Consider the following 26,712-nt stretch of genomic DNA (forward strand, 5'->3'; position numbering starts at 1 on the left):
TTAGCAGCATCGCTTGTGGAGACGCTACGGCTGCCAAACTTGTGCAGGTTATGAAGGTAACACAACGACGTGCACATCGTCCCCTTATCCGTACAGTGATTATACTCTGCAGAACATCAGTGGGAATAATAATTAAGATTACACATTAACTAAGGTATTAAACCAGCCATGAAACCAGCCATGCTAAATACGTCTCGGTCATCATCTCATACACACCCATCCTCCTTTGCCCTCATGCACATATCGTTGCGCCGATATGTTGAGCCCCGTGCTCATGTCGATGCCGAAACCCTGAATATCCTATCTCGCTACTTGGAAGTCCCGAAATACGACGATGAGGCGTCCCATGGTCCTCGCTTGTCACCTTGGAAGCCAAGTTCTCTGCAAATGGCGATCGTTTCCGGAGCTCTGGTCCGTAGTAGTAGATGGCGTAGACGGCGCAGACAAGGAAAAGCGAGATGCAGAACAGGATGGTGCTCGCAATCTCTAGGTGTTTCGAACCTCCGATATTTGTGTAGAAGGGCGTCGCCGGTACTGTAAGAACGCCTGCCAAGAAGTCCCGGGACCAACCATTCCCGCCCGTCGCCGAAGCTGAATACGGCCCGTACGCGCAGATCATGTACTGTAGTGTGGTCAGCATCTTGGACTCTGGGACAAAGCAATGTGCAACTTGCATCAATCGTGGCCATGTATATGGAGTAGTTGGCAATGCCAATGATGGCAGATCCGACCATGGTTCCGATCCAGTGCACCGGCGGGCCTCCAGATGTCCAGGCAAATATGATTAGACCAAGTGGCAGGCATGGTGCCGTATAGAGCAGCCACCACAACCTCGATTCATACTGGGCGTGTTCATCGCCAGGCCTGAGTGCTCTTTCCTTTCTGTTTCGTCGGATGGCTGGGATAAACGAGATCCAGGCAATGATGTAACCAATGCCAATAGGAACAAACGCCAGCCCGATGTCCACAGCCGAAAACCCCCATTGTCTGTAGACCAGCACAAATGATTGGATCTGCATGAAGATCAGGGCGTCCGAGAATCCAGAGAGCAAGGACAGCGTGAGAACGATAGGCTCAGTAAGAAACATCCGGAATGGGCGCACCCATGTCCAGATTAGCTCCTTGAAGGTAAAGCGCTGCCAGAAAGGCTCGATCTCGTTGGGCCCGTAGAGGTTGGGCGACTGTCCAGACTTGCGACGTTTCTGAGCAATCCTGTCCAGCAGGATGGTCGTTCTAGTTTCTGGCACAAAGATCAGATGCAGAAGTTGAACAAACACGCCGAAGATTAGCTGAATCCAAATGGTCCATCTCCAGGGCAGATATTCTTCGACAAACCCGCCAATGATAGGCCCCAGGATAGAGCCGCCGACAGAGGAAAACACAATGTAGGCGACGGCGCACTGTTGCTCATTCGGTTCGAAGATGTCTGCAATCATTCCCAAGGTCACACTTCCGCCAGCGGAAGATAAACCTCCTAGTGCACGACCGACCATGAGGGAGGCAAAGTTTGGTGCCAGGGCAACCGGAAGACACCAGATATTGACCAGCCCGAGGGATAGCTGGAGGATAGGCTTTCGTCCGAATTCTTCCGACCATGGTGCCCAAAGCTCGCACCCGAAGGCGTAAGTGATGAGGAAAACTGCAGCTCCAGCACGAGCTGCCTGGGCGCTGACCCCAAACTCCTGCGATATCCCGTCGATTCCATTCGAGTAAAGCGAGGTGTTGAAGTTCATGGAGGTCTGCACCAGAAAAATGATGGTGAGGATGGTCCATTTCTTCCTCGTTGGGAAACAAAATCCCAACTCTTTCCATGCATCTTCCTCCTTCAGCTCGATCTTGTCTGTTGGAGGAGCGTCGGTTGTGGAGAATTGGCGAGCGGGTGCGACTGTCTTGCTGGGCGGAACAGCGCCGGTTATCTCGTCATGGCTGGTATCTGGTCGGTCTGGAGTAGACGCTTCGGGGTCAGTTTGGTCGGAATCCGCGTGGGTTTGCTTCTCTGGATCCTCTCCAAGACGGTCATTCGATATTTGCGACATGACGTCACCGGACGAGTATTCAGGGGTATGTAAGGGTCCTATTGATCCCGTAGGGATAACGAGTAACAACTGGAAAAGGAAGAAGGAAACGAAGTGAAAGTCCCTGCATTCAGAAATGTCATGGGGGAGAGGAGTTCCAGAACGAATATACGTTCTGCCTATGAAGGCGAACAGCATCACTTGATGACATCGGTTTGCGAACTCTTGGGCGGAACGCCATCACACATCACACGAGCTGCCAAAAGCTCCGTCGCTTTCCAGAAGAACCCGATCATGAATCGCGCTGCGTTGAATGTTGTTCCTGGAAGAACGAAACAGGCCACGCAAGCCGCACACCTGTTTATGACCCCGAAGAGGGGCAAAACGACGCGCAGGGGCCTTGGGTGCGGATGGTTTTCGCGACGGTGGAAGCCAAGTAGAAGGACCGGGAGCAGGGAGGAAAGCAGCGGTGGGGAGGCGTTCAATTTGCCGCTGAACGGTATAAGAAGTAAGCCAGACAATGAAGAGAATCCAGGATTATAACACTCCATACTTGAAGTATGAGAGGCAAATAACTGTGCAATATCGGCTGTCTTGTGACATTTCGAGTTTGGGTCGACGTTGGATCTCGAGAGATAAAAAGCGTTGCTAAGCCTATGCCAAGATAGCCGCCGATTGGTAGTGGGGCCACGCTAGCGGGCAGGGGACCCGGAGATCCACAGCGTCCACCTTCCTGTTCTCCACATTTCACTTCACATCATGAGCTTCAATGACCCAGTCCTTGAGATATATGTCCGAATGTAGCTCGCAAATTACACTCCTTCGCTTTATCTATGCCCCACGAGCGAGCGAGTCAATGACGTGTAAGCCTGGCAGGGCACTCAACGTCGGGCGAGTGGTCAAGAGCGAGCCGACAGAGTCGGTGTCGGCATTCTGATGTCCCGCTGCAGGCTGACCAACGGCAGTATCGCCAGTCAGGTCGGACACGAGTGACTGTTGTCGGATCCGATCTGGGGCTCAAAGGATAATGTAAGTAGAGGGATACGGCTAGGTAGGTACCTGGGTCATAAAAGTAACCGTATCGCCGGTTGCAGCAACTGGACTTCCCCAAACACCGACTCCGAAACGTGCGCCCTAAATATATTAGCCAGAGAGAACTTGACGGGCCCAAAACAGTGATCGTCTATTCGCTGGTCTCGGTGTTCCGGACCAGCTCCAGGGCAACTGACAGTCCCAGAGGTCTTATTTAATCAAACCACCATCGGATCGACTTGCCCTTCAACATGCCCCCCATCAACAACCTATTCCGGCCCTTTTTTGCCCAAAACACCAGGCTTCTCTGTAAACCCTTCTCGACACCTAGACGCGCCGAAGTAATGACGACCCAGGTCGCTTTCGCAGCCGCCGCTGTTGGCATTGGCGCCTATGTGTACATGAGAAGCGGTGCCACTGCAGCTCCCGCCACGTCGGCCACGAGTGCCAGCAGCGACACCACAAAGCCATACTTCAGCGGCTTCGGATTCCGCACCCTCAAGCTGCACAGCTCCGAGGTCGTCAACCACAACACCAAGAAGCTCCGCTTTGAGCTTCCAGATCCGAATCAGTCGAGCGGCCTCACCCTCAGCTCCGCTCTCTTGACTGTCTCTTTTCCCCCTACGAACGGCCGGTGGACTCCCGTGATCCGGCCTTACACACCCACCAACCCTCTGGACGAGCCCGGGTTTGTCGAGTTGACGGTCAAGCTCTACCCCGACGGAAAACAAAGCGGATACCTGCACTCCCTCAAGCCTGGCGACATCATCTCCTGCCTTCGGATACCCGAATATGTCTGGCAGCCCAACAAGCACGATCATGTCGCTCTGATTGCCGGTGGAGCTGGCATCACGCCCATGTACCAGCTCATCCAGGGCATCTTGGCCAACCCCGAGGACAATACCAAGATCACTCTTGTGTGGGGTGTTAACGGTGACAGGGATATATTCCTCATGAAGGAGTTTGCCGAACTGCAGTCAAAGTACCCAGGGAGATTTAGAGCCGAGTATGTTGTTTCCCAGCCAGAGGCCGGCTCGACGCATCGCAAGGGATATGTGAACGGGAAAGTACTTGAGGAACTCGGACTGGGCGCCAATGAGGCGAAGAACAAGAGCATCAAGGTCATGATTTGTGGGCCGCCGGCGATGGAAAAGGCATTGAAGGGGGGCAAAGGCCCATTTGCCAACAAAACTGGCGTTCTCCACGAGCTGGGCTACAAGCCTGATCAGATTTACAGTTTTTGAGTGCGGGAATGACTGAGGGTGCTGAGTATATGATTATAGGCTAGGGAATACCAGGTTCTGATTTACACATCAAATTCATAGACGATTGTTGAAATCAGTTGTGCAAGAATTGGCACAGTGCTGTAGGCCTCACCCAGCACCAAGGCCAGATCGCTCCTTCTTGACAAATCTGATCGTTCCACCTTTTGTTGCTGCCAGCCTTCACTCTTGTCAAGATTCAACCCAAGTGTTTTCCAGTTTTTGTTGCTGGCGCCATTTATCCTCTTGGTTTTTCCACCTTGGGCCTTCACTTTACCTATGTTATCTACATCCATTTTAGCCCGCTTGAAATCTTCACCATACGGCACCGATTATCCATCACGACTATCCATCAAACTGCCGTGCCACATGCCTTTTCGACTTCCCCTCAAGCATCTTCCCTCGCGATACCTTTCCACCGCTCCCGAATTTGCCAACCGCCTCAAGACCATCAACCTAGAAGTCGAACGGAAAGTCCCATGCCTCGCCATTCCCACTCTGAGCGACCCTTCGCTCTGGTCCAACCCCGCCTTCATTTCTGTTGATCCTCTTCCGTTCAAAATCTTCCACGATGTTTACTACGACAACAATGATACCTTGAGCTCCCACGGTCTCTGGGTTCGGCAGAGAAATGGTGTGTGGCAGGCCAAGGTCAACCCATCAGTCAGGAGAGGACGGGCAAACACAAGATTCGAAGAGTTACGGATAGAATCTGATATCCAAAAGGCTGTCGAGGCTATCACCAGAGTGGAGGCGCAAGCCACAGCCAATTTCGGGCTGAACAAGATGGCTGACTTTACAACCCACCGAGAAGGGTGGAGAGTGGATGGCGACTTTATGGTTGTGAGAGACAATACTAGCTTCGGGTGGGGCGTCGTTGAAATTGAGCTGGAGGAACAGATAAAGTGTGTGGGGGGAGAGGAAGTCGATAAGAAGTGGAAGGAGAGGAAGATGGAGGAGATGGATAGGAGAATCGAGATGTTCATGGAGAAGTATAGTTGGGCATGGGGTAAAGGGCAGGTGAAGGGGAAGCTGAGTGCTTACTTGGACATGACGAGGGGGATCAGAAGTGGAAGGGTGAGGTAGTGTCGTACAGTCACCTCAAGATAAAGAGCATGTGCCAGGCATTCAAGGTCGCGGAAGCTTGATTATAGCCATTCAGATAGAGTTTTGCTTCGAAGAGTCATCGTTCTGGGTGACCGCAATCCTCTATCTCGGGTAGCATAACCTTAAGTGGAAATTGCTTTTTAAGATGTGAGAGCATAAAAGTCACCAGACCGCAAAGTTGGAAGCACTCCCACAACCTTATATAACCAGCTCTTTTTCCTAAGCCCTATATAACCATCCTCTTTTTTCAAGACCTTTTTCCTTTTTCCCCACGCCACACATCACACTGGTACACTGGAGAAACAAGCCTGGCATTTCAGAGTGCTCACCACACGACCACAACCTCACCACACCACCAAAATCCCATCACGATACCAAAATCCTCACTCCAGTACCAACCAACGCATAATATCTGCCACACCTCAGCCAATCCCCGCAACTACCTACTCAACCCATGCCAAAGACGAGCATCAACCCCATCAAAGATGTGCCAATACATCACCCGACTCTACCCCTGCGGGTATCAGTCTCCCATCATGATGCTCCGCTCGTGCGATTCAGACTGGAAGCCGGCCGGCACTCCCCGGAAGCCGCGTTGCCCTCTGGTGGAAAAGTCCACTCAGTTCTTCAAGTCTAACCTCGAGAATATCAAGATGAAGGACAGCAACGGCTAGGACGCAAGGGCGCGTTTTGCGAGGGATGTGACAGGGATGAGTGCAAGATCCGTAGGGCTTGTGTTGCGAACCCCAAGGGTCCGGATTATTCGACCCGGCTGGAGGCCTATAGAGAGGCGAAGAAGATACTTTTGGGAGAAGAAGAGGAGGAGAACTAGGAGTGGATATCAAGGAGGGAATTAAGAGGGGAGGAAGGGGGGAATTGGTTACACAGGAATAGGAGAAGTAAAGGGGGATATTAGGAGAGAATGAAAGGAGAAAAGAACTGGCTGCGGGGGAGAAGAGTCTGGTGTTTTGGTGATGGCGGTAATGCGTTTATGTAGTTGCTATGTATTCGGCTTGGAGTGGGTAAGTAAGCAGGGGTTTTTATGTCAGTAAGGTTGGCTTTTACACATGTTTTATGGTAAATGTTTATGATTTGCAGTAACAAGACAACACATGAATCATGGATCGACCCTAATATAGTTATCATGCAATCCGATATCCACAACTCAGCTCTGGCGGAACCTGAAATGCCCCATAGAACGCCACTCGGCCCTCTTCCAGCCTCTTGTACAGCTTTTCACCCTCAAGATCATATCTTTGCACGTCAGATGCCACCTGCACAAAGGAAGAAAACCCAGCCACCTTGGCTATTTTGCCGGTCTTGTCTGGCATGTCCTCTACCACACAAACTGGTGTTCCGTTTTGACCAAACACTCTAGTGTTGCCAGGTTGCCCGAACTCGATAGAAGATCGATCTGGCAATCAGGTTTTTCCAAGTGGTTGGGTCATCGCTTGGATCAGCGGGAGCTCTAGACAAGACGTTTCTGAAAGATCGGCTGGGCCTGCTCTGTTGGTGGACGCGGAAGATGCCTTGGCCGACCATTTGTGTAGCAAGAGTTGGATACCCAGTGATGGAGGCAAGTATCAGGTACCTGGTATCTTAGATAAAGGGACGTACGTACCTGACATCGACTATCTATTACTCCAATGCTCTTGGCTTCATCTTCAGTCAAGCTGTCGTCCAAGAGAGCGAGCTTGCTTGAGTAGTACTTGGTTCCTGACCATTCGTCTTGTGACAGCCATTGGAGTGACAACTTCGGCTTGGGTGAGTTAGCTGCTGGTTTCAATGCAGTCCAGCCGATGGTATCCACCAAGCTGACATCGTGGGTGAAGGCCGAGGGGAAGGTTTGCTGAGGAGAAGGGTCAAAGACCCTTGTAACTTTCCCCAGCTAAGTAGGTAGGTACATATTCCAAGGTTAGCCAATGCCTTGAAGCTTTTCAGATGCGCAGTTTAAAGATATGCTTACTCTTACCTCATGACCGTGTTTTGCAGAAGCAATTCGGATGTTGGAGGCCCAATCAGGTGTTGCTGCACCTGATTTGGCCGTTACCGCCGTCATGGCAAGTGTATGAGTTGATACGGTGATGTATATTTTAATCTGGTCTGCTTCGGGAATCACAAGGACATCAAGCTTCCCTTCAAGCCGGTCTTTGGATTTGCTTTCACTGGAAGAAATCCGTACAGTACTCCCAAACACCGCTTTGAAGGACAGTGTCAGAGACTAACCTACCACATCGGTTGCGGCAGGTTGGTTGGCTGTGGATGGCTGTCGTCCGATTGTAGTTGTTGAAGATCCCCCTGTCAGGTGTACTAGTGTTGACTCTGCTCTGCCAGCAGTTGGGTAGAAAGACTCTCGGATGAAGCTGACTTTGAGTCCCCCAAACTCAGTAGGGTACTTGTGCAGCTCCTCCTGGTAGTCAAAGTCCTCTGGGACAATGACCTGCAGGGTGGTTGATGAGATGATAAAAGCCAATAGCGTGGGTGAACAAGTTTAGAATCTCCTCGACGGTCTCATTTGCCAGCGGCCTGATTGGTGAGATGACGATGGAATGCGGATCTGGAGGTTGAGACATCAGGGGTAAAAGCGGATGATGGAACCGAACTGGGATGGCGACGGGAACCTTGTCCACGGACAGGGGTACTGACCCCGAGTCGGGGTCAGTTACAGTATCTGGAGGTGTGCATGTCCAGCAGGCGTTATCGGGGTCCTTTTTGCTAGGCTCAAGATCTTCTTGCAGTGCATCCGGCAGCTGCTGTAGACTCAAGTGGTCCACCATCTCTACCATGGTCTTGGATTGTCTCCTGGACCCGCTTTTCTTGACCTTGCCTGCGTATAATTCAGGCTCGGGAGTCCGTCTCTTGGCTTTGGTAGACCCTAGGGCCTCAGGAATCTCAAGCGCATTTTGCTTTATATTCTCGTTCTTTCTGTTTGGTTTGAGACTCCAAACTAAGAGTATCTTGGTGAATGGAACCGGTGGGAGAAAATTGAAACGTCGCGGATGACTCGTTTTTGCGCTCTTTCAGGATCGTCCGAAGTCTTCCGAATACCGTCCCAAGTCCTCCATGGCTTTGCACCATGCTGACTTTTTAGGCACAACAGGAGTGTTTTGCCGATTTAGTGGCGGTAATGATTTGCTGGAATTGGCGAGCCATGGATGAGACAGGCAATGTCTTATCGTAAATCTCTTTTCAGGATTGACAATCAAGATAGAATCAATCAGATCCACGAAAGCCGTTAGTCTGCTGAGAGCACAAATCGCGAAAGTCACGACTTACAGGCTGGGTCACTGATTGGATCCCAATACGGTGACTAATACTCAAAGCGACCACCCAAAATCTGTTGATTCAAGTCCTAGGGAAAGTCCTTACTCATGAGATCCTCAGATACGGGAGGTAACCACAAAGACAAATATTTAAGACCACCCCCAGCGCCCAAATGTCAACTGTTTTGCCGTGGAGCTTTTGGGTGATATTTAGGGATAGAAGGGATACAGTGCAGTACTGGACTTTCCTGTACGTCAAACCTGAATCATGCAGGGAACAGAGTTTTTGGATTACGTGCTAACATCGACCGGTATAACACAGATTCGGTAGCATGATTTTGGTCTTGACCCTTGTTCAAGTGATACTCGGTGCGGCGCAGGTAGCAGGGTCGTTCGTCCCCATCACAGGGACTGACCGGACGAAGCTAGAGCAATGAGCCCTTATTAACTTTAGGTGTGGTAATTGAAATAGCCAAAGTAAGAAATAGCTAAAGTAAAAGTTCGGAGTTGTGTGTATAAAATAAACAGTTTATCCTCAGGGGCTAAGGGGCCAAAAAGTCTCCACCCTGATACCCACCCAGCCTGAGGTGGATAACAAAAACGATGGTTATGGTCTCTCCCGCCGGGAATTGAACCCGGGTCTCGAGCGTTGACATTTGAAGCTGACAAGCTCACATACTGACCACTATACTACGGAAGATTTGCAGGTGTTGGCACCTGTCGTAGCTTGCATTTCGATAGCGAAATGTGTGTTTATCACTGTCGGACTGTACGACCCACGAAAACGGGCGTGGGCTTGTGTGCATACAGCGAGTTCCTCCATGCGCGGCAAATTGGTCCGGATGCATCTTTTTAAAATACGATATCGGGCCAGTCCATCGTGTTGATTACCTCAAACTTCACAGTTCGACGAGGATGCTTTCTCTTAGACGTTCTCTTTGCATAAGGTACCTATGTAACCCAGCACCGTCAACTTGTCGATTCCTCCAACCATTAATCAGCACCTCCCTTCCATGATGTCAACCATGATATGAACCAAATGCAACCTCGCTATGATCAACCCTGATAAAAAATGGAAAACAGAAAGAAAGCAAACCAGCAACTAAGAATGCTCCCAAATCTTGAACGAAAATGGGCTACTCTTCGGCCTCCCCCTTTCAGGGCCAAACGTTTCTCTTCTCGTCCTCTCAAGCACCTCTGGCGGCGCAAACCCATAATACACCCTCCCATTCCCAACAGTTGAGGCCCCGGTCGAATTGGCCGTAGTTGGCCTGTTCGACAACCCTGTCCCAATCCGTGGCGTGCCGACGCTCTCCCGATCAGAGATAACCCCATACCCCAGCCTGGTCTCCTTGATCTCCCACGGCACCTCGCCCCATTTGCTTGTCTTCCACGGAAGTTCCTCCAGGCAAGGGGCTCTGGTCGCTGCTATAACAGAGGAGACTTTGACATCCCTGACATGGTAGTTGTTCTGCGCCAGGGCCGCGGTTCCCAAGCCGACGCAGATGATGGTAGCCAAGATGGCAATCGAATAGGCTATCCACAGATCGCGCTGGACATACAGGTACGAGTTTGCGATGCGGGTTTTCACGCAGGGGTATTTCGGACTGGTGTCGTCTTCAGGTGATTCGGAAGCTGTCACGCCGGAGCGGGTCTGGGGTTCCGCAGCCCATGATACTATCATGAATTGTGGGTTGGAGAGCAGCGAGAGGGTGATGTTCTCGTAAAACTCCTGAACAGCGTCCATGAGGTTCGGAACGGCGAGAAAAGTAGCCTTGTCGATGAGCCGAGTCTGGGTAGCGTCGGTGGTCGGATTCGGGAACGGGATGTAATGAATCTTGCCTTTTAGAAACTGCCGAAAACCCAGACCTAGGGAATGGTACGCGGCTGATAGCCGGTAGAGCTCGTAGTCCGGATAGGGAAGAATATAATTGTTATTTGGCTGGGCAGTCGTAGTGTCATAGGTGCCATCCGAAAGAGTGCTGTTAGCAGTCTCCAGTTTGGTATCGATGATGGGCTTCAAGTGCTCTTTTTGAATGACTTTAGTCGACTGGGAGGAGAAAGTATGATTAAACTGAACAGTATACCGGGTTACGTAGTGTTCACATCGAAATATGACTGGTTCGTACCCCGACTGGAAATCAGCGTTGTCCTTTTTGGATGGCGGCAGAGCGTCGTTTGGCCTTGTGCGAACCGAGTGCCCTATCCAAAGGATAGGCTCTGTGCGGAGGGCACCCAAATGTCTCGGAAATGGCTTCTTAACGGGCACGCCCCCTTCCAATGTGTCAACCTGCGGTCTGGCGTATTCGCCAGACATAACATCGGCAATGTAGGCATAATCTCCTTTTGGGATCAGATCAGAGGAATCAAAAGGTGCTCCTCGATCTCGAAGGGCTTTGTTATCCATATTCAGGCCTCGACCTAGTTCATCACACTTGTAACCTGGTGCCTCAAAGGTGACAACATAGCTGCAATTCCACCCCCTTCCGCAAGTGTCAAGAGCCACATTTTCTCGAGGCACGACATTTCCGGAGTAGGCGGTTTGCTTAGTCACCAAATCAGCAGGCTGGCTAATGCCATCCCAGTAGTCGTAGAAAGTCTGGTTGTAGGGCTCGAAGACCTCCGACGAGTTGGTCAGTGTGCAATTCCAAAGCGAGAGCGAGAAACCGGGGTAGCCATAGAGTCGATCAGCCAGCCGCCAGTTCTTTTTGCGTTCGGTGTCGAAATTGAGTGTCCGCACAGTGCTACACTCGGCCTGCTTTGCTTCTTCTCGAAGCTCGACAGTGAGAGAGGAAGGAGTCAAGATGACGACGAGGGGAAACAGCCTTTCTCAGGGTGGCACACGGTCAGTTATATCTTACACACATGGATTTTGAAGAGCGACTTACCACATAATAACGGCAAGGAAAATCACCACCTTGCTTTTCCTCCAGATCTCGGTGTTGAACAAGCCTGTCAAGTCTTGGCTGATGGCGAAGATTCCGTCGACGGTCTTGAGCCTCAAATGGCGCCTTCTCACTGTTACCCAGACCTGTTGCCGGTACGCAAAGAAAACGGCAGTGAAGAGGGATGCTTTAGAGGCATACGAAAGGAAGCCGCCGAACCTCATCATCTTCAACTGGTCATCCGCTGGCTTCCCGTTCAAGCTGACGTAGAAGGCATGATGGGAGCCTGCAAAGACGATGCCAAGAAACAAGGCGGCATACATCACCCATGGTGCGTTGAGCCAGCTCCATGACCAACGTGGTGGTCGTAGCGGTGGCTTTTCTGGGCCATCCGGGGACAGGTCTCTGTTCTGATATTGAGAATAGAAGCCGGGCGTGTCGGGTATTCCGGCGTAATACTCGTTTTGGTGAAGACCATGGGGTGTTTTGGTCTCATCATATGGGGGACTGCCAAAAGGGGAGGCTTGTCGAACTCGGCCGTAGTCTGTTGTCCCGCCTTGTTGATTTATACCCAGCCCAATGCCTGCTTGCGACCCATTCCTTCCTGTTCTCTGGAAAAAGGTTACACGTCGAGGAAGCGGAGGGGATGATGGGGAAGAGGTCATTCCGGGAGTCGGCGCAATAGGGTCTGACAAGGTAGGGTCTTGTTGTTGGAGGCCATGATAGTCGGCATTTGTCGATTGCTGCTGACCGTATTGAGGTGTGTGAGAGGCCATCGCTTCTCTCAGCAAAAGCTGCAAACGTGCTATTCCTATTGCATTCGGGTGGCAAGGCGGGATGGGTTTGCTAGGTTTGCGGTGATGATGGCGTGTGTTAGTGCGTGGGTGAACAAGGAAGCCCGACACCAGATGCACAGATTACTGCTTCCCAGACTTGAGATTTTGTGAAGAAATAAAACACCCAGGGGTACTCGGGTGCACGTCAGTTCACGAGTCCCGGTATATAAGAGGAGCATGGGTGGCAGACAGGGTCAACTCTTGTCTCACCACGCTGAAGACAACTTTGGCGGGAAGCCATCAACTGCCAAGAACAGGGCTTGTGGAACAGAAGGTGCAAATGCTGGTCGCACTGCAGGCTGGGAATAACTCATGGGTCTGGCAGGATATAGAAGGGGGAGAACCTGGCCAGTCGTGGGATTTTTCCGAGAAGGCGAGGAACAAACATGGGATGAATCCGCCCACAAAAGCCCAGAGGCCAACAGCACGAGCGAAGCGAGCAAGTGCGGCAGTGCCGGCTTGGGCTGTTGACGATCAGACGTATCTCTCATTGCTTACTGCACACAGCTGACATTAAGTAACCGAGATCTGGACATTTCCGAAATACCGAGATTCAAGACCACTCGGAATAGCTCCTCACCGCTCAGTGGTGCCAGTTCCCGGGTAGGGCAGGATTCATGGAGGCTGTGTGCGGATACTGCGTGGCTTCATGGACAATCCTGCAAGACCAGAGTCATTGAACCAACCACAGATGGTATTATCGAGGACTCGTCTGCAGCGGGGGTACTCGGACCATCGCTCTCGAATCACTCTGGATTGTTGGTTGGATGGTGTTGGCTGCCCGACTATTGGCCGCATTTCGAGGCCGCGCGCTTCAAGCTCGAGATGGAAGCAAGCAAAGGCACTTGTTACTGCCAGCACCCTAGCAGACACTCCTAGCCTCAAAGATACAAACAAAGCTTTGGAGGGAGATTATTGCAGTTTGAAAGCTGCCGATGAAAGCAAAAATTGGAGAAGAGAAGGGAAGCCGGCATCCGCAGTTTTGGTGGGATGTTGGACTGGGCTTCGACCACTGGGAGATATGCCCCACAATGCGGCGCCAACACGCCGGTAGCACAGTGCGCAGAAGCACGGTCATAATGTAGCCTCCCGTCCCCCACATCTGTCATTGCATACATAAAAAGCCAGTTGTTTTGAATGTCAATCAAGTGATTCCCAGACAAACACTTTGTCTATGATGAAAAAGTGCCAATGAAAAAAAGGTATATCTACTGTAAGTTACTGGATATTGAAAATGTGGGCAAAAGGATAGGACGAAACGTGATTTGAACACGTGACCTACCGGACTGCAGCCGGTTGCTCTACCCCTGAGCTATTCGTCCTGGGATTTTGATTTGTTTGATGAAAAACTTTGGGAAGCTTGGCATTATATACAACCATATCCAACCAAAATCAGCAGACGTCATGCTCGGTCAATAGCTCCGGCAACTGCAACCCGCCGCACTCCGCAACATGATCACCACACTGCCGCCTCACATCATCGAACAGTAGGATTTGTTCCACGGGACCGCTAGACCATTCCTTAAAATACGCATGTAAACGATCGACCCTCCACATTCACAACACACACACTGATGACGCAGCTCGGACTCCCCCAGTCGACCTCGGAAATCGGCAGCTTATCATCTTGAAAGGATGCCACCGTTGTGTAGCAGGCAAATGCCACCGAACCATAGTCCGCACGCGTGTCGGTTTAACAACACTGTCATTTTGACGTAGTTACTCAATACTACGCTATCTGTGTCCAGAACCCTCCAAATATCCTCCTATATCGGCTCCGACTGCTTCTGAACGACCTTTGGAGGTATGACAGCCCTGCCGTGCCTTTTCCAATCACCAGTCGCCTGTCCTGGACCAGGTATATTTCAAAGACCACTGGATGCCAGAAAGCTGGTAATCTTCTCAAATGACTTGGCAGCAGTCGTGTGGAAGTTGATGCCATGCCCCGTTCGGGGCAAGCTGATGGCCTTGAATGCCTTCGCTTTTGAGAAAATACTGGCCTCGGGTTTTCCAAGGACACCATCGCAACTGTTTTCTACCAGTTAATCGCTGGAGTTATATGGTAAAAAGAAACTGACTCACTCTGCCATACAGTAAGGGAAATCATATTTCCCTGAGAGTATCTGTGGAAATCCGGTCGGTTAATCTTAATCTTTTAATATATTCAACTGCGCACACTGCCTGGACTGCAGGAGCGCCATGTCGTCACAGTTTCAACCAAGCCTTGAACTACGGGAGCGATGCACACCGTATTGCTAGTGGTGTGAACATCCTGGTTCTGCTAAGGTCGTGCCACCAACCATCTTGAAGTCAAACCATCCCGAAGAGCCATGGAAGCACTTTCGCGGGCACATACCGTATCGAGTTGCCTCCATTTACCCGGTTTCTGGTAGGCAGCGATCCGGACGCCAGCCGCCTCAAGGAACTCCAGCCCCTTCAGATGAGTCGAGTTGTAACTGAAGCCTGTGGTGTTCCGCCAATCCAATCTGTCAACCCCCCATCTCCTCGTATAGAGAAAACGCAGTCTTCGGACGGAGCCTACCAGTCAAAACAACCCCATCAACCAGCTTCCTGTTCTTCCTCACGACCTCGGATAAGATCGCGCTTCCAAACCATGCCCAACAAGCACAGTTTTCGAAGGCCGCCCGGTACCACCGACATAATGCCCGCCCTTGACCAGCTTTGCCAACTCAGTCAATATGGCCACTTGGTTCGATAGCTGCGCAACATAACCCAATCCTTGTTCCGACTTCCCCACACCCAACCGGTCATAGCAAAAGATTGAGTAGCCCTTGGTCAGCAGCTGGCTGGGGATAGTAACCATTTCGCAATGAAAAAGGATCCAAGCACATACGTCCGGTCAAAGTTTAGCCCATGTGTTCCAAATCACCGCCGTATTTTTACCCTTTGGATCCGGTTTCTCGTGCCCGGGGCGGCAAAATGTCACCGAGATGGTGTATGTCTCGGTCACGTTGACGGAAAACGGCGAGAGGACCGAGGCCGAGGTCTCGGAGGTGTGGCTGGCGATGGTGGCGACAAAGTTAGCGACGTCAAAGTCGGACTCGAATGGATCAAGTCCGAAGACTGCGTTGTTGGAGCGGACGGTGACGTGGCTGTTTACTCCGGCGCTTCCCCAACCCGAGCTAAGCTATACTTGTGTCAGCCACAGGCACATGGCTTAAGCCAGAGGTGTTTTCCCGAACTATCTACTGCGACCACTGATGCAATGGAAAGATTTGCAACCGGGAATACGAGAACTATGTAGGTGGAGTCTCTCTCTTATGGAAAGACTATGTAAGGAGGTATGTTGGCTGGCGAGGCACCTGAAACAACATTGCCAACGCCAGATCAGGGGCGTGTCAACGTCGCGGAAACCATCACCATGATCGAACCCGATATCCCAGGAACGGGAGGCTACGGGATTGGCTCCATTTCCGAAGAGACCAGAAGAGCCGTTTCCAATCCTCAACCTCGCTGCTGTAGAAAATGATAGGAACGGTGTGGACGCAAAGGTTCCAACCTTCAAGGTCATCATGGCCTACGCTGATCTTCCAGGCGCGGCGCTCGCCAACGACCTGAACCTTGTTGTTCTCTCAGGGGATGGTAGAAAGCATCGACATGGAATCAGTGTGGTCAGGGCTTCCTCGCCGATGCCAAGAAGCCGTCGGGCAGGTTGTTTAGTGAGATGTGACCGGGGATAGTGTTCAGGTCATGGTTAAGCTGTACCGTGTAATGTTGGCTAATGTACCGTTTGCGTACGCTTGGAAGTTATTGCGAGCGTAAGACCTAGGTGTTGGTTGACATTGTTTGAATTTGGATATCTTGGAGGCATCTTGACTGCCCTTAGCTAGTGAGAACTATTTTTTCAACCCCTGACATGAATTTTATTTGGCATATGCACTGCATCTCACTGTGGACCAGCAGTGCTTCCCGTATTGCATTTATACAGCTGCATACACCGATGCAAAAAGACAAGATTTGTAAGATACGTGAACAGAGGTAGTTGGTAAATCCCGACTTTGCTGCTAATGGTGTTGGTTCACCATGCACTGTTTCCTCCTATATCCATCTCACACGTATAAGAAGTACCACTGTACCAGCAACCGAGCACCTCTAGCTCGGCAACTCCATAGCACTGTGCTGCGGTCTTTGGCTACCCATGTTGTCCTCTTGACCCGTGTCATGACCGAAGTGAACTGAGTGTGGCTCCAACTCCGTGCTGACGAATGCCGGATAACCTTGGTGGGTGTAGTGGGCAGAGTAGCCATGCTGAGGAAAGTTTGTGGCGTAGTTGCCTTGGGCTGGATAGCCCTGTGAAGAGAATACTGGGGGGTAAGGATATGGCGGTGATATGCCTGCTGTATAGGCCTGGTGATGCATGGCAGGTCTCCCCATGCCATAGTCTGACAATTCAGATAGACGTGAAGAGTGTGGAAACGTGGGCGAGCTGGCTGCGAGCTCTGATCTCAGAGTCTCAGGGCGCGCCTTACTGTCCGTAGATAGCTCGCCGACCACTGGTGACGTTTCTGTAGCCAACTCGGCCGCTCCCTCACCCTTCTACCAATTAGCATGCTCCCCGTGATCCACTCCAGAAACCGAATCATTAACGTGCCTTCGATGGCAGGGCTCGCCTCGGCACTGCACAGGCAAAGATCATCATATTCCTGCTCTTTGTTGCGGAGGGCTTTAGGCTTCCCTTTTTCTGCACACCCAACCCTTCGAATGCTCAGTAATAAGGGCCCTACCATGAAGTTGGCTACAGTGTAAACATACCACAGACCTCTGCCATCCTCATCGACGGTCGTATTGCAGAAAACCATTCCCATCCATGGCTGGTCTGAATAAATCTTCTCATCGGGGCAGCTCGAGTCCTCGAATGTGCTGTCGATGCAGCCCGCCATGTAGGTGAGGCCTCCACCATAGCTAAAGCAAGCGTGGCCCTCGGCAAAGCAGAAACCAGCCTTCCCACAGCACTGGACGTGTCCAAAAGCAGCATTGCCACAATGCATAAAATCCGAGTGTGACTCTTCACCAGGACCCCAGTAACAGGTGCCGTTGGAGATGTTGATGTCGTCGTCCAAGTCCCCCATTCTTGCCTTCTTTGTGTTGGTTGGTGATGGATGACGTGACTGCAGGACAGAGGAAAGCAGTGACAGGCCCCGCTGTTGTTGGTTGGAAACACCGGGTTCACCTTATCGAAGTTTGCACTCTGCTGCCGTGTGACTGCCTGGAGGCATTTTTCAGATGGAACTGCCCAGTCAGGTCGGGCAGGAGCAACTATTGTGTACTTACCGCTTCCATGTTGTGGCTACTGCCACAACCGACAACCACTTGCCCGGTGAAAGCAGGCAACCTTGCCTGCTCCTGCCATCTTGATCCCGTCCATATCTTCTCTGCGACTTTCTAACGGGATGAAAGTCGCTCAACCTGGAGCCTAGAGCCAGAATAAAAGCCTCGTCGATGCCCGGCACCAAACCAGACGCTGGGTTTGTTGCACTCGTCACTCACTTCAAATACCCTATTGGAGATTTTACCATGCAACGCTCCACGTGTGATGGTGCTCCCGAGGACAGAATCCGTTGATTCTGTGTAATGTTACCCCCGTACTGAGACTTTGGTTTGGCTGAGGAACCCGACCCATGACAATCTCAATTCCCCTTTGTTTTACACGGAACCAAAAGGTGAGCTGGGTAGACAATAGGATCAAGTATAGATTAAACATGCAACAATAATAGAAATCATGCTCAAAGGAATCTATCTGTATTTGTTTGAAACCTGAATCATAGAGTTCAGTCGATGGAACAAGTCATAGACGATGAGAGCAGCCATAACCCGAACCCTCAAAGGTGGTCTTTGGAAGGCTCGGTGAGTTGTAAGAGACTTGTGTCGGGGTGATTGATCTAGAAGCAGTTCCTGTGATTCAAGAAATTGCCTGGATCTAAGATATTGAACAGACGAGTTATTCTTCGCATGCATTATACATATATCTTGGTCTCTTTGCGGCACATCCCCAGTGGTCTGGTGTTGGCTGCTTGCTGACTCAGCACTGGTGTCTAACCCACGCATCTCGCATTTTCCCCTTTCTCTCCATCTTTTCTGGAAACGACTAGGCATGTAAAAGATAACGAACAGCTCACATTGTTTGCAGAAAACACAGGCTTTTAATCATATTTTGACCAAATCACATAGCGCCTTTTTCCATTTTGCTAGACTTATTCTTGAAATAGATAACGCGACACCCAACCTCCGACTCAACCTCGCTCCCGAAGGTGTGAAGAACACCAGACGGCCTGAAGACGCTCAGTGACAAGCGTCATGCCTCGTCAACTCCCGTGGAAGATCAATCGAGATGGACAGACATCAGTGGAAGCCAGACAGAGTCCCAACCCAACATCAACTCGCAGTCCGGCTCCTTCCAATCGCCCCTCAAGGCCTTCGACAGCCGCGTCAAACCCGAGATCGTCACATGAAAGATTCAACGCTCCTAGACCCAGCGCTGGTCGCAGAGGTCGTTCACCCTCAACATCGCCACCGCCAGAACCGCCAAGTGAGGAGTAAGTCTCGGGCCCTGCATTGCTCTACAAAAAAACCGCTAATTATGCCGACCAGGCTCATGATTGAAGGTGTCGACCATGACGACCGTTATCGCATGGTAGAGGATGAATTCCTCGCAGTTGCTGGCGAGTTTACACGCCATCTTCACGCGGCAGAATACCAGCGTCTGAAAGGCCTCGCCAGATCCCAGAATGCTGATACCATCTCGAACATCTCACGCCCCGTCACTGGCGAGATGACCGAAATGGTCAAGCGCCGCCATGCTGCGCTCAACATTGCATCGAAACAACGAAAGGGAATCACTCAGCTGAAGGGACTATCCCCTCAGACAACAAGTGATACCGATGATGAGGAAGCACCGTCACGAAAGCAGCCGAATCCGAATTCCCTCCAGGGACTAATGGACAGCCCGCGTAAGCAAGCTGTACCGCTGACTTCGGTTTCATCCCTGTTCCAGGGCTCAAGCCTCCGGGAAACAAGCCCTTCAAGTGGACGCATGGCTCCTCCTGGTTTGAGGAGGGCAGAGTCAACCTTCTCGGTCCCGGTCAAGCGAGAGCCAACCCCAGACTCTGATGATCTAGACAGCCAAGCACCTTGGCCAATCAGGCGAGCGTCGGCACAGCCATCCATCAAGCGCGAAATGACAGCAGCTCAGGAAACATCATTCGCTGACTTTCCTGCTCCGCAGCCCAGAGCAAGATCCCGCGCTGCTACCATTGAGCCATCAAGAGCAATGTCACGTCCGCCAGAGCAGTCTCAAAGACAGGCAACTCAAGATACAAAGCAAGAGGACGACGACGACGCCAACGATTTTCTTTCTCGTATTCGTGCTAGAAGACTAGAACAAAGACGGCGCCGAGAATCCAGAGCACAGCCAGGAATCAAATCCGAAACTCAGGAAGCAGCCCTTGACGATATTCCATTTGTCTGAGTGAGAACCTGTTGCTACGATTGATTGAAAGATGACTCAACTTCAGTCTGAGATTGATATGCACGCTACCCATACACAAGAAAAAAGAAACGACAAAGATGTTACAGCATGACCCGCCTTGTTGCCTCTTCAACCCTTATAAGGAGTCTCAAACGGCCTTTCCGCCTGGGGCGTTAGTCTCGCCAGATGTCTCCGCTGGGCATTCTTCCAGTCGATCAGCGCCGAGTGCTGGGTAACTCTGTTGTCCCAAACGACAACGGTGCCTTCCTCCCACTTGACACGGGCTTGGAAGTCGGCGCCGTAGGCGAGATGGTCGTAGAGGAACTTGAGGAGGACGTCGGACTCCTCCTTCTTGAGGCCGACGATGTCACGGGTGACTGGACACGAACTCCATCAGCGGATGTTGCAAACAATCATGCAAAGAGACGGGGATGCTTACACTGAGGATTGACGTAGATGGCCTTCTCGCCTGTGACGGGGTGGGTTCTGATAATGGGGTGCTCGTGGATCACGGGCTCGCGACGGACGATGCCGCCCCTCAAGGCCGAAGCATTGGCCTGCTCGTGGGCAGAGTGGGTGGCCTTGAGGCCGTGAAGACGCTCCTGGAAGGCAGGCGAAAGACGGTTGTAGGCCTCGGCGGCGTTGACGAAGAGGGTATCGCCACCAGATTCGGGCTTGTCGAAAATGTACAGGAAGGTGGTTCCAGGAGGCTGGGCCTCGTAGGAGACGTCGGAGTGCCAGGCTACGGACGAGGTGCGGTTGGCGAAGAACTTGTCGACTGAGTTGTCGCCTGCGCCGCGGTGGACGAGGTGGATCTCGGGGTAGCCTTCTGGCGCGCCGCTGGTGGGGTGGATGTGGTGTCTGCCGAAATAACCGCCGAACTCGAGGGCTTGCTCGATGGACAGATCGCGGAAGTCTTGGTCGCGGAAGGCGACGACCTTGCGCTCGGCAACGAAGCGGGCGAGCTCGTCTTTGCCGGCGTCGCTGAGGGTGGAGAGCTGGATGCCCTTGACTTCGGTGCCAATGGTTGGGGTGAGGTGGGTGACGGCTGTGCTCTCAGGGAGAAGGTTGGGGAAGGATGGGTCCGCGTCCTTGCCGTGCTCGTAATGCTCAAACGGCTGGAGTGGGGGGTACTTGTCGTTGGGGTTCCAAGTTGGGAGGTAGTGCGGGTACTAGGAGATGGGAAGGTCAACAATGCGAAGGGCAGACATGAAGTCCAACGCTGTATCGACGGCATACCTTGGCGGCTTTGTGGCCCTTCAGGCCGGCTTCAGCATCCTTATCGAACTTGGTTGTGGCAATCTCCTTGTACGGACCCGTGGTGGCGTTGAGCTTCAAATTGCCGATGTTGGGGACCGTGGTGGTCTCAGTTTCCACAGCGGAGGGGGCCATTGTGTCTGTGAAGTGTATATGGTGAAACAATCTCAGACTCTCAAGTCTCGAACTGCTTTGGATAGAGTTCAGATCCGTCTTTCCAGCACACGCGACATCACCCTCCTACTTATAAGCTTCCGACAGTCCGTTCAAGGTAGTACGTCCTCTACCCCAGATCACGACATCCCGCTCCCGAACTATGCGGGGGTTGGATTGGCAAGAAAGGGTGGGCTAAGATGGTTCATCAGAGGATGGCATAGCACATGGATAGGATTGCGCAACAGTTGGCCGTTCCAGTCGACGAGCTCTTCTTCGACTTTTAGTGGTACGGCACTTGTCCCTGCCGTTCTCTCTCCTACCCTGCTGATCAGAAAGGTGGACGGTTCATGCCAAACTCGTGGCATGCAAGGGTGCCTCTAACCAGTGCCGATTGTGGCTTATCCCACCAATCCGTCACATCTGATAAGAACTGCGAGGCAAGCCGGGACCGTGAACGGCAATGGACAAACGGACAACGACCTTTACGTTGGATGGAAGGCTTAGAGGGTGCTGGGAGAGCTTGTGTATGGAGCGATGCTTGATGTTGCTAGACGCGGAGCGAATCACGTCATATCGCGTATCGGGGACTAGTGCCGCCCATCGGTTTGTTGGTGCGCAGTAAACAGCACATGTTTTTTTTCTTTCTTCTTGGATTGGCAGTCTCGTTGAATTTGATAAATTTCCCCAAGAAAGCACGCAATTCCTTGGGACGGGGTGAGTTGAGGAGAACAAGGCTTATTCCCGCCGTTTTGTATCTTGGGTGGTGTTTAAGGACAGGTTAAGTCCGGGGATCACGGCGAGCTGTGGTCACTGGGTCCGGAGATAAGACCTTTTGCGAAGGGCTTTGGAGATGTTTATGGGATTGGCGTTGTGATCTATCAATAAACATGAAAGAGAAATTAGTCAACGTGGGTGGGAAGTTGTGTAGTAGTAGGTAGATACGTTGTATCCAAGGCACTTGGTCTAATCAGTGAAGTATGAACAGAAGCCCTAATCTGTTCATTCCTGGAAACTTCAGTTGTCCCTGTGAATTTGCCCAAGCATATTGCGTGCTAGAATGTAAGAGGAGCCTTTGTCCATGAAAAATTGTAGTGAGTGTCTTCGTCGCAAGTACTGTTAACGTCATTCTTAGTGTTGGGGGAATGCAACGCTTCTATTCAGGGGCAGTTCTCGCTTAGTCATCGTCAAGAGAACGACACCATGCTTGCCCCTGAAGGTGAACTTTTGCTAGGTATGTAAACATATAGCGCGGAAGAAACCCCGGGGACCGAAATGTACCTTATTTCGGTGAAGCCTCATGGGGGCCCAGGTATCACAACACCGAGTGGAAGGATCAAAATATGTGTATGAATCAACGCTGGTGTCTGCTAGCTATTGGTAGGTTTATGAATCAAGTAAGGACCCAAGGTATCAGTTTGAGCACTATGCACTCGCCAATGTAAACTGAATGCTCTTCCTTCCAGCTTTTAAGGAAGCCGAGAATCAAAAGAAAACGCCTAGAGCCACCAGGCCCAAATGAACACCAACCCGGCCCAGATACCCCAAATGGTGTAAACCGTCACGAAATCCAGCCCTCCACCCCAAATCGGATTACTTCTCTCCTCCCAGCGCTTTGCCTCCTCTCTGGGGCGGAATAGAAAAGAGGTGGGCGCCCCCGGTCCGTTGTGGACCTTCTGGAGCAAGTCATGGTTCTCGCCGACGTTGGGGGGCCAAATGGCGTACTTGATCGGAGTAAAGCAGGCTATCGCAAGAACAATGAAAGCCTGATTTGAGGGCCAGAAAACCCAGAGCAGAATACTGAGGAGCTTCTCCATGTTGTTTGAGGCCTCGGGAAGATTCTTCACAGCGACCCAGGCCGTGACGAGTATGGCTGTGACAGCCACACAGTGCATCCAGACACCACACTCAAGAAGGATGTGGTTCAGTCTCTTCGACAGGCCTCCCCGCCGCGCTGGAAAGCGTTCGAAGAGCTTGTCCTTGAGACTGCCAGTTGAGACGAAGGCAGCGGCGGTGGATTTCTTTGACTGAGTGGAGTTGCATAGCCCGGGGAAGTATGTCTTCATGTAAGCAACTGTGTAATGCGGGCTTAGCCACTTTGTCATGCCCCAGTCCATGATCGAGGCTCTATACCCTGCCATGACGCCGATGTGAACGTGATGGAGATAGGAAAAGAATACCGAACCGGCATGAATCCTGAGCAACCAGATCAGCTCCTTTGATCTGTCGGGGGACGTAACAATGAGCGGGGTCTTGGTAAGAAAGAGGAGAGGGAAAAGGATGAGCTGAAGGGTGGCGAGGTGAGGCTTCAGATGCATCATCATCAACCCAACCATGGTAACGGGCGCTTTCCAAACCAGCTTTTCCAAGAGAGATATCCAGGAGTGCCCTGAGAGTTGATGAAGGTCCTGCACGGCAAGGTTGCTGAGGTACCAGCGAGTGTATTGCTTGAGTTGTGCCTGGTAGGTATCAGGGACCAGGCCACATTGCAAATACTCGGCAACAGCGGCGGTAATCCAGTGGTTGGTTTGGCCCAGAAGAAACTGCGTGTAGAAGTCCTCGCAGACACAGGTTGTCGGAAACTGCCCACCAGGTAAGTCATCCAGGGCTTTCCGGCGCATGACCCAGCCTGACCCGGCGCATTGGCCCTTCCCCGCTTGATCTTGGATGGGGTGGTAGCATTTGACACGGAGAGAATTGGATTGGTTGGTTGGGTCGTTGTCGGGAATGTTGTAGAAAGTCTACAAGTTAGTTGTTAGTTGAGATTTCCAACACCACCGCATAGTCCAAATGATCAAAATCGTACCTGAACCCCGCAAACCAAACCTATCTCTTTTCCGTCCTCCTGATATCCCCCAGCTGGGTAAAAATGGGGAATCGTTGCTCTGAGCCATGCTCTGTCGGGAATCATGTCTACATCCAGCACGGCGGTCAATTCCGCTCTGCCTCCAGGAAGACTGTCGATGAACTGAAGGGCATTGTTGAGATTGGCGGCTTTGACTCCAGGAGGCTTCTCCGTTGCTTTGCCGTAGTTCGAGGTGTAGAATACATTTCCGACTCTGCTTCGGAGCGCAGCAAGTCCGCTCTCTACCGCGCTGTCTCCGCCATCGTCGGTTACAATGACCCTCAGTTTGTCGAGAGGATAATCGAGATCGAAAGCAGCAAGAACTGTTCCGTAGACCAAAGCTTCCGATTCTTTGCAAATGCAAATAACCACATCGACAGACGGGAGATTGTTCTCGCCCAACAGCCGAAGACGAGGACGCCAGGTACCGAAAAAACTGTAGCTTTTGATTTGCCACGCAACGAGTAGTTGGTCAACTAAATCTCTGTTAGACTATCCCCTCAAAATACGACACATAGGTAGCAAACTTACCGGCCCACAGAATCTCGACAAGAAAGAACAGCGTTGCCGAGAGCATTTGCAATCTTGACAGGGCAATGTGGCTTGACTCATCGCCTGTCCAGTAAGAGACAATAGTGCGTCCCTGGTAATAGGCAGCCCATAGCAGAAGCACCGCCGGTAGAGTAGCTGTAAACGCGACGAACCTCACAAGGTAACGCTGCCATATATGAGGACAGAAAAGAATCGAGGACGTTTCCTCGGAGTCGGTAAGGGCTTGGATACGGGCCCCCAAATTACCGCCGTCGATTGCGTTCCTGTCGAACTTTTTCTCATTGACGTGCTTGTTGTTGGTTTTCTTGGAGGGATAGTTGGCTTGGGACACGTCCGTCGACCGAACCCGAGTCGAGGTCTCGATGCCGATGGCCTCGTTCTCGTTCCACGAATGTGACATTGTGAGCGGTGATCCTCAAGGCAGGCGGTTTTCCGCGGTAGAGGGAAGACAGCCGGGGTAGCTGCTGACGATGAGGGTGTGTAACTCGGAGGCCAGTAAGACAACAGAGTTGCCAGTTTATGTACCAGTAGAGGGCACCCTGGCGCCGTCGGTGAGGTGGGTCTGAAGCAGAATTTTGGAGTGAATATCTAAGGTGAATATGGATGTAAAGCGAACATTCGGAGTGAATAAGGTCAAGAGAGCAACTCGAAACGTTGTTCCGTCCCAACTACCCACCCAAGCAACCAACAAACACAAGCTGTGTGCGCACCATCTTCATAGAAGGCGCAGAGTGGTCACGACCGAGAACACATATAAACAGAGAAAAATTGCTGCTAATGTCTCAGAGCCCTCGTGGTAGAGAAAGGTCAGCAAATTGGAACTCGGGATGGGATGTTTGATTGTTTCATGATAACCGGGCATCCTGTGCACCTTGCCAACTGAAAAACCACCTGACATCCCAGGTCAGCCAAATCGAGTATCTTGCATCCCGTCACACTTGTCGGTGTGGTGGACTTTCCTTTTTCACATGTCGATGATGGCATAAGGGACCTCTCCTATTTATGCACTATTCTGATATAGCGGACAGACCTCCACTTCTCTTTGCCAAAGAGCCCAAGGTCTCCTGACGGTGTCCTCGCACATTTCCGATGCCGCCGTAGCTTCTGCTTTGCTCAAGAAATGAATACCTGGATCTGCACCGGTCGGAAAGGTGCCTACCACGGCCATGGCGGCATTTTGCATGATGATGGCCTCCTTTTGCACCGCGGCATTTTGGGCCGTATATATCGCCTGGAAGACGACATTTTGTAGGTTGGAGGCCACAGTAGTAAAGCCGTGCCCTCTCATGAGCACCACGGTTGTTTTCGTGTCGATAAACTTGTAGGCCAATTTCCGGCCCAGAAACTCGTCTTTGACCAGCAAGCCGCTGCTCCCACTCCCATCATCTGGTGGATTTTCAGAGTGAGCCGGCCCCAGCCTCATCCCCTCATGATTCCTGGTGTCAAATACAGGGCATCCTTCAGGACGGAGGAAACCAGCGAGGTGGATACACGGCCGTAGTCGTACTCGATTGATGGTGAATGGCAACACAGCCTGACAATGACTGTGCACAATGGCGTTGACACTCGGGTACTGCCTGTAAATTTCCGAGTGAATGAACCTTTCGCTAAACAGCTGGTTTTGGTTTGACGTGTCTGTCGGCTTGGCCCCGTCGATGGTCAGGGTTATCAGATCATCAGCGCTGGAGACCAAGGCAGGGGCCATGTTACGGGACATTATGAAGGTATCTCTCATTAGGGGATTTCGAACAGAGAGGTGGCCGTACGCATCGAGAACACGGTGGTAGTGGAGGATATGAAGGGCCGTGATGAAGTCGTGTTCGAGCCGGTCGAACTGACGCTCGTTGAGCGTCTCCATAGGGGCCGTTGTCAGTTGCTGCACCTGGCCGATGAGTTTATCTCGGGAGTTGGATGAGCAAGGGATGGAAAAGAAAAAGTGAAGACAACGAATGTCTCGGATGACGACGCCATCTGGGGACCGGAAACCTGGAAAGCTGAGGCCCTGTCCAGCCCACAGAC

At 51.6% G+C, this 26,712-nt stretch overlaps 9 protein-coding genes and 2 non-coding genes across 11 annotated transcripts; 4 read left to right on the forward strand and 7 right to left on the reverse strand.

Moving 5' to 3' along the window:
- Positions 1-232: 232 nt before the first annotated feature.
- Positions 233-2,036, reverse strand: QC762_301410 (uncharacterized protein; the record flags this gene model as incomplete). The annotated part of the gene is made up of 2 exons (XM_062888449.1): positions 233-622; positions 675-2,036. The coding sequence occupies 2 exons, from the start codon at positions 2,034-2,036 to the stop codon at positions 233-235; spliced, it is 1,752 nt and encodes a 583-aa protein (XP_062744303.1).
- Positions 2,037-3,298: 1,262 nt separating this feature from the next.
- On the forward strand, positions 3,299-5,395 carry QC762_0048880 (uncharacterized protein; the record flags this gene model as incomplete). Its single annotated transcript, XM_062883464.1, has 2 exons — positions 3,299-4,283; positions 4,611-5,395. The coding sequence occupies 2 exons, from the start codon at positions 3,299-3,301 to the stop codon at positions 5,393-5,395; spliced, it is 1,770 nt and encodes a 589-aa protein (XP_062744304.1).
- Positions 5,396-6,558: 1,163 nt separating this feature from the next.
- Positions 6,559-8,202, reverse strand: QC762_301436 (uncharacterized protein; the record flags this gene model as incomplete). The annotated part of the gene is given in 5 exon segments (XM_062888450.1): positions 6,559-6,830; positions 7,034-7,304; positions 7,389-7,637; positions 7,647-7,843; positions 7,857-8,202. Coding segments are annotated over 5 exon segments (1,335 nt in total).
- Positions 8,203-9,293: 1,091 nt separating this feature from the next.
- Positions 9,294-9,379, forward strand: QC762_0048900. The gene has a single exon. It is a non-coding gene; the product is annotated as a tRNA-Asp (tRNA).
- Positions 9,380-9,594: 215 nt separating this feature from the next.
- On the reverse strand, positions 9,595-12,340 carry QC762_301440 (uncharacterized protein; the record flags this gene model as incomplete). Its single annotated transcript, XM_062888451.1, has 2 exons — positions 9,595-11,504; positions 11,568-12,340. 2 exons carry the CDS (start codon positions 12,338-12,340, stop codon positions 9,782-9,784), a joined length of 2,496 nt encoding a protein of 831 aa, XP_062744306.1. The 3' UTR covers positions 9,595-9,781.
- An 845-nt stretch (positions 12,341-13,185) lies between these two features.
- QC762_0048920 (uncharacterized protein) lies at positions 13,186-13,509 on the reverse strand (the record flags this gene model as incomplete). The annotated part of the gene is made up of 2 exons (XM_062883465.1): positions 13,186-13,244; positions 13,296-13,509. The coding sequence occupies 2 exons, from the start codon at positions 13,507-13,509 to the stop codon at positions 13,186-13,188; spliced, it is 273 nt and encodes a 90-aa protein (XP_062744307.1).
- A 141-nt stretch (positions 13,510-13,650) lies between these two features.
- QC762_0048930 lies at positions 13,651-13,722 on the forward strand. Its single transcript has one exon. It is a non-coding gene; the product is annotated as a tRNA-Cys (tRNA).
- Positions 13,723-18,501: 4,779 nt separating this feature from the next.
- QC762_301460 (uncharacterized protein) lies at positions 18,502-22,300 on the forward strand. Its single transcript, XM_062888452.1, has 2 exons — positions 18,502-18,954; positions 19,010-22,300. Exons 1-2 carry the CDS (start codon positions 18,716-18,718, stop codon positions 19,884-19,886), a joined length of 1,116 nt encoding a protein of 371 aa, XP_062744308.1. The 5' UTR covers positions 18,502-18,715; the 3' UTR covers positions 19,887-22,300.
- QC762_301470 (uncharacterized protein) lies at positions 19,758-22,336 on the reverse strand. Its single transcript, XM_062888453.1, has 3 exons — positions 21,126-22,336; positions 20,326-21,058; positions 19,758-20,263 (listed from the first exon to the last, which is right to left on the reverse strand). Exons 1-3 carry the CDS (start codon positions 21,276-21,278, stop codon positions 20,016-20,018), a joined length of 1,134 nt encoding a protein of 377 aa, XP_062744309.1. The 5' UTR covers positions 21,279-22,336; the 3' UTR covers positions 19,758-20,015.
- Positions 22,337-22,795: 459 nt separating this feature from the next.
- Positions 22,796-25,093, reverse strand: QC762_301480 (uncharacterized protein; the record flags this gene model as incomplete). The annotated part of the gene is made up of 3 exons (XM_062888454.1): positions 22,796-24,037; positions 24,103-24,617; positions 24,673-25,093. 3 exons carry the CDS (start codon positions 25,091-25,093, stop codon positions 22,796-22,798), a joined length of 2,178 nt encoding a protein of 725 aa, XP_062744310.1.
- Positions 25,094-25,693: 600 nt separating this feature from the next.
- QC762_301490 (uncharacterized protein) lies at positions 25,694-26,551 on the reverse strand (the record flags this gene model as incomplete). The annotated part of the gene is made up of 1 exon (XM_062888455.1): positions 25,694-26,551. One exon carries the CDS (start codon positions 26,549-26,551, stop codon positions 25,694-25,696), a length of 858 nt encoding a protein of 285 aa, XP_062744311.1.
- Between the last annotated feature and the right edge of the window lie 161 nt (positions 26,552-26,712).

The sequence above is a fragment of the Podospora pseudocomata genome, chromosome 3 (assembly GCF_035222375.1).
Source record: "Podospora pseudocomata strain CBS 415.72m chromosome 3, whole genome shotgun sequence".
In the NCBI taxonomy this organism is placed as follows: domain Eukaryota; kingdom Fungi; phylum Ascomycota; class Sordariomycetes; order Sordariales; family Podosporaceae; genus Podospora; species Podospora pseudocomata.

Excerpts from the sequence above, each read along its gene's own strand:
- QC762_301470 (XM_062888453.1), bottom strand. The coding sequence starts at position 21,278 with ATGGCCCCCTCCGCTGTGGAAACTGAGACCACCACGGTCCCCAACATC. Across the intron at positions 21,059-21,125 it reads AGGGCCACAAAGCCGCCAAG|TACCCGCACTACCTCCCAAC; the intron begins GTATGCCGTCGA and ends CCCATCTCCTAG. Across the intron at positions 20,264-20,325 it reads CATCTACGTCAATCCTCAGT|TCACCCGTGACATCGTCGGC; the intron begins GTAAGCATCCCC and ends GTTCGTGTCCAG.
- QC762_301460 (XM_062888452.1), top strand. The coding sequence starts at position 18,716 with ATGCCTCGTCAACTCCCGTGGAAGATCAATCGAGATGGACAGACATCA. Across the intron at positions 18,955-19,009 it reads CCAGAACCGCCAAGTGAGGA|GCTCATGATTGAAGGTGTCG; the intron begins GTAAGTCTCGGG and ends TATGCCGACCAG.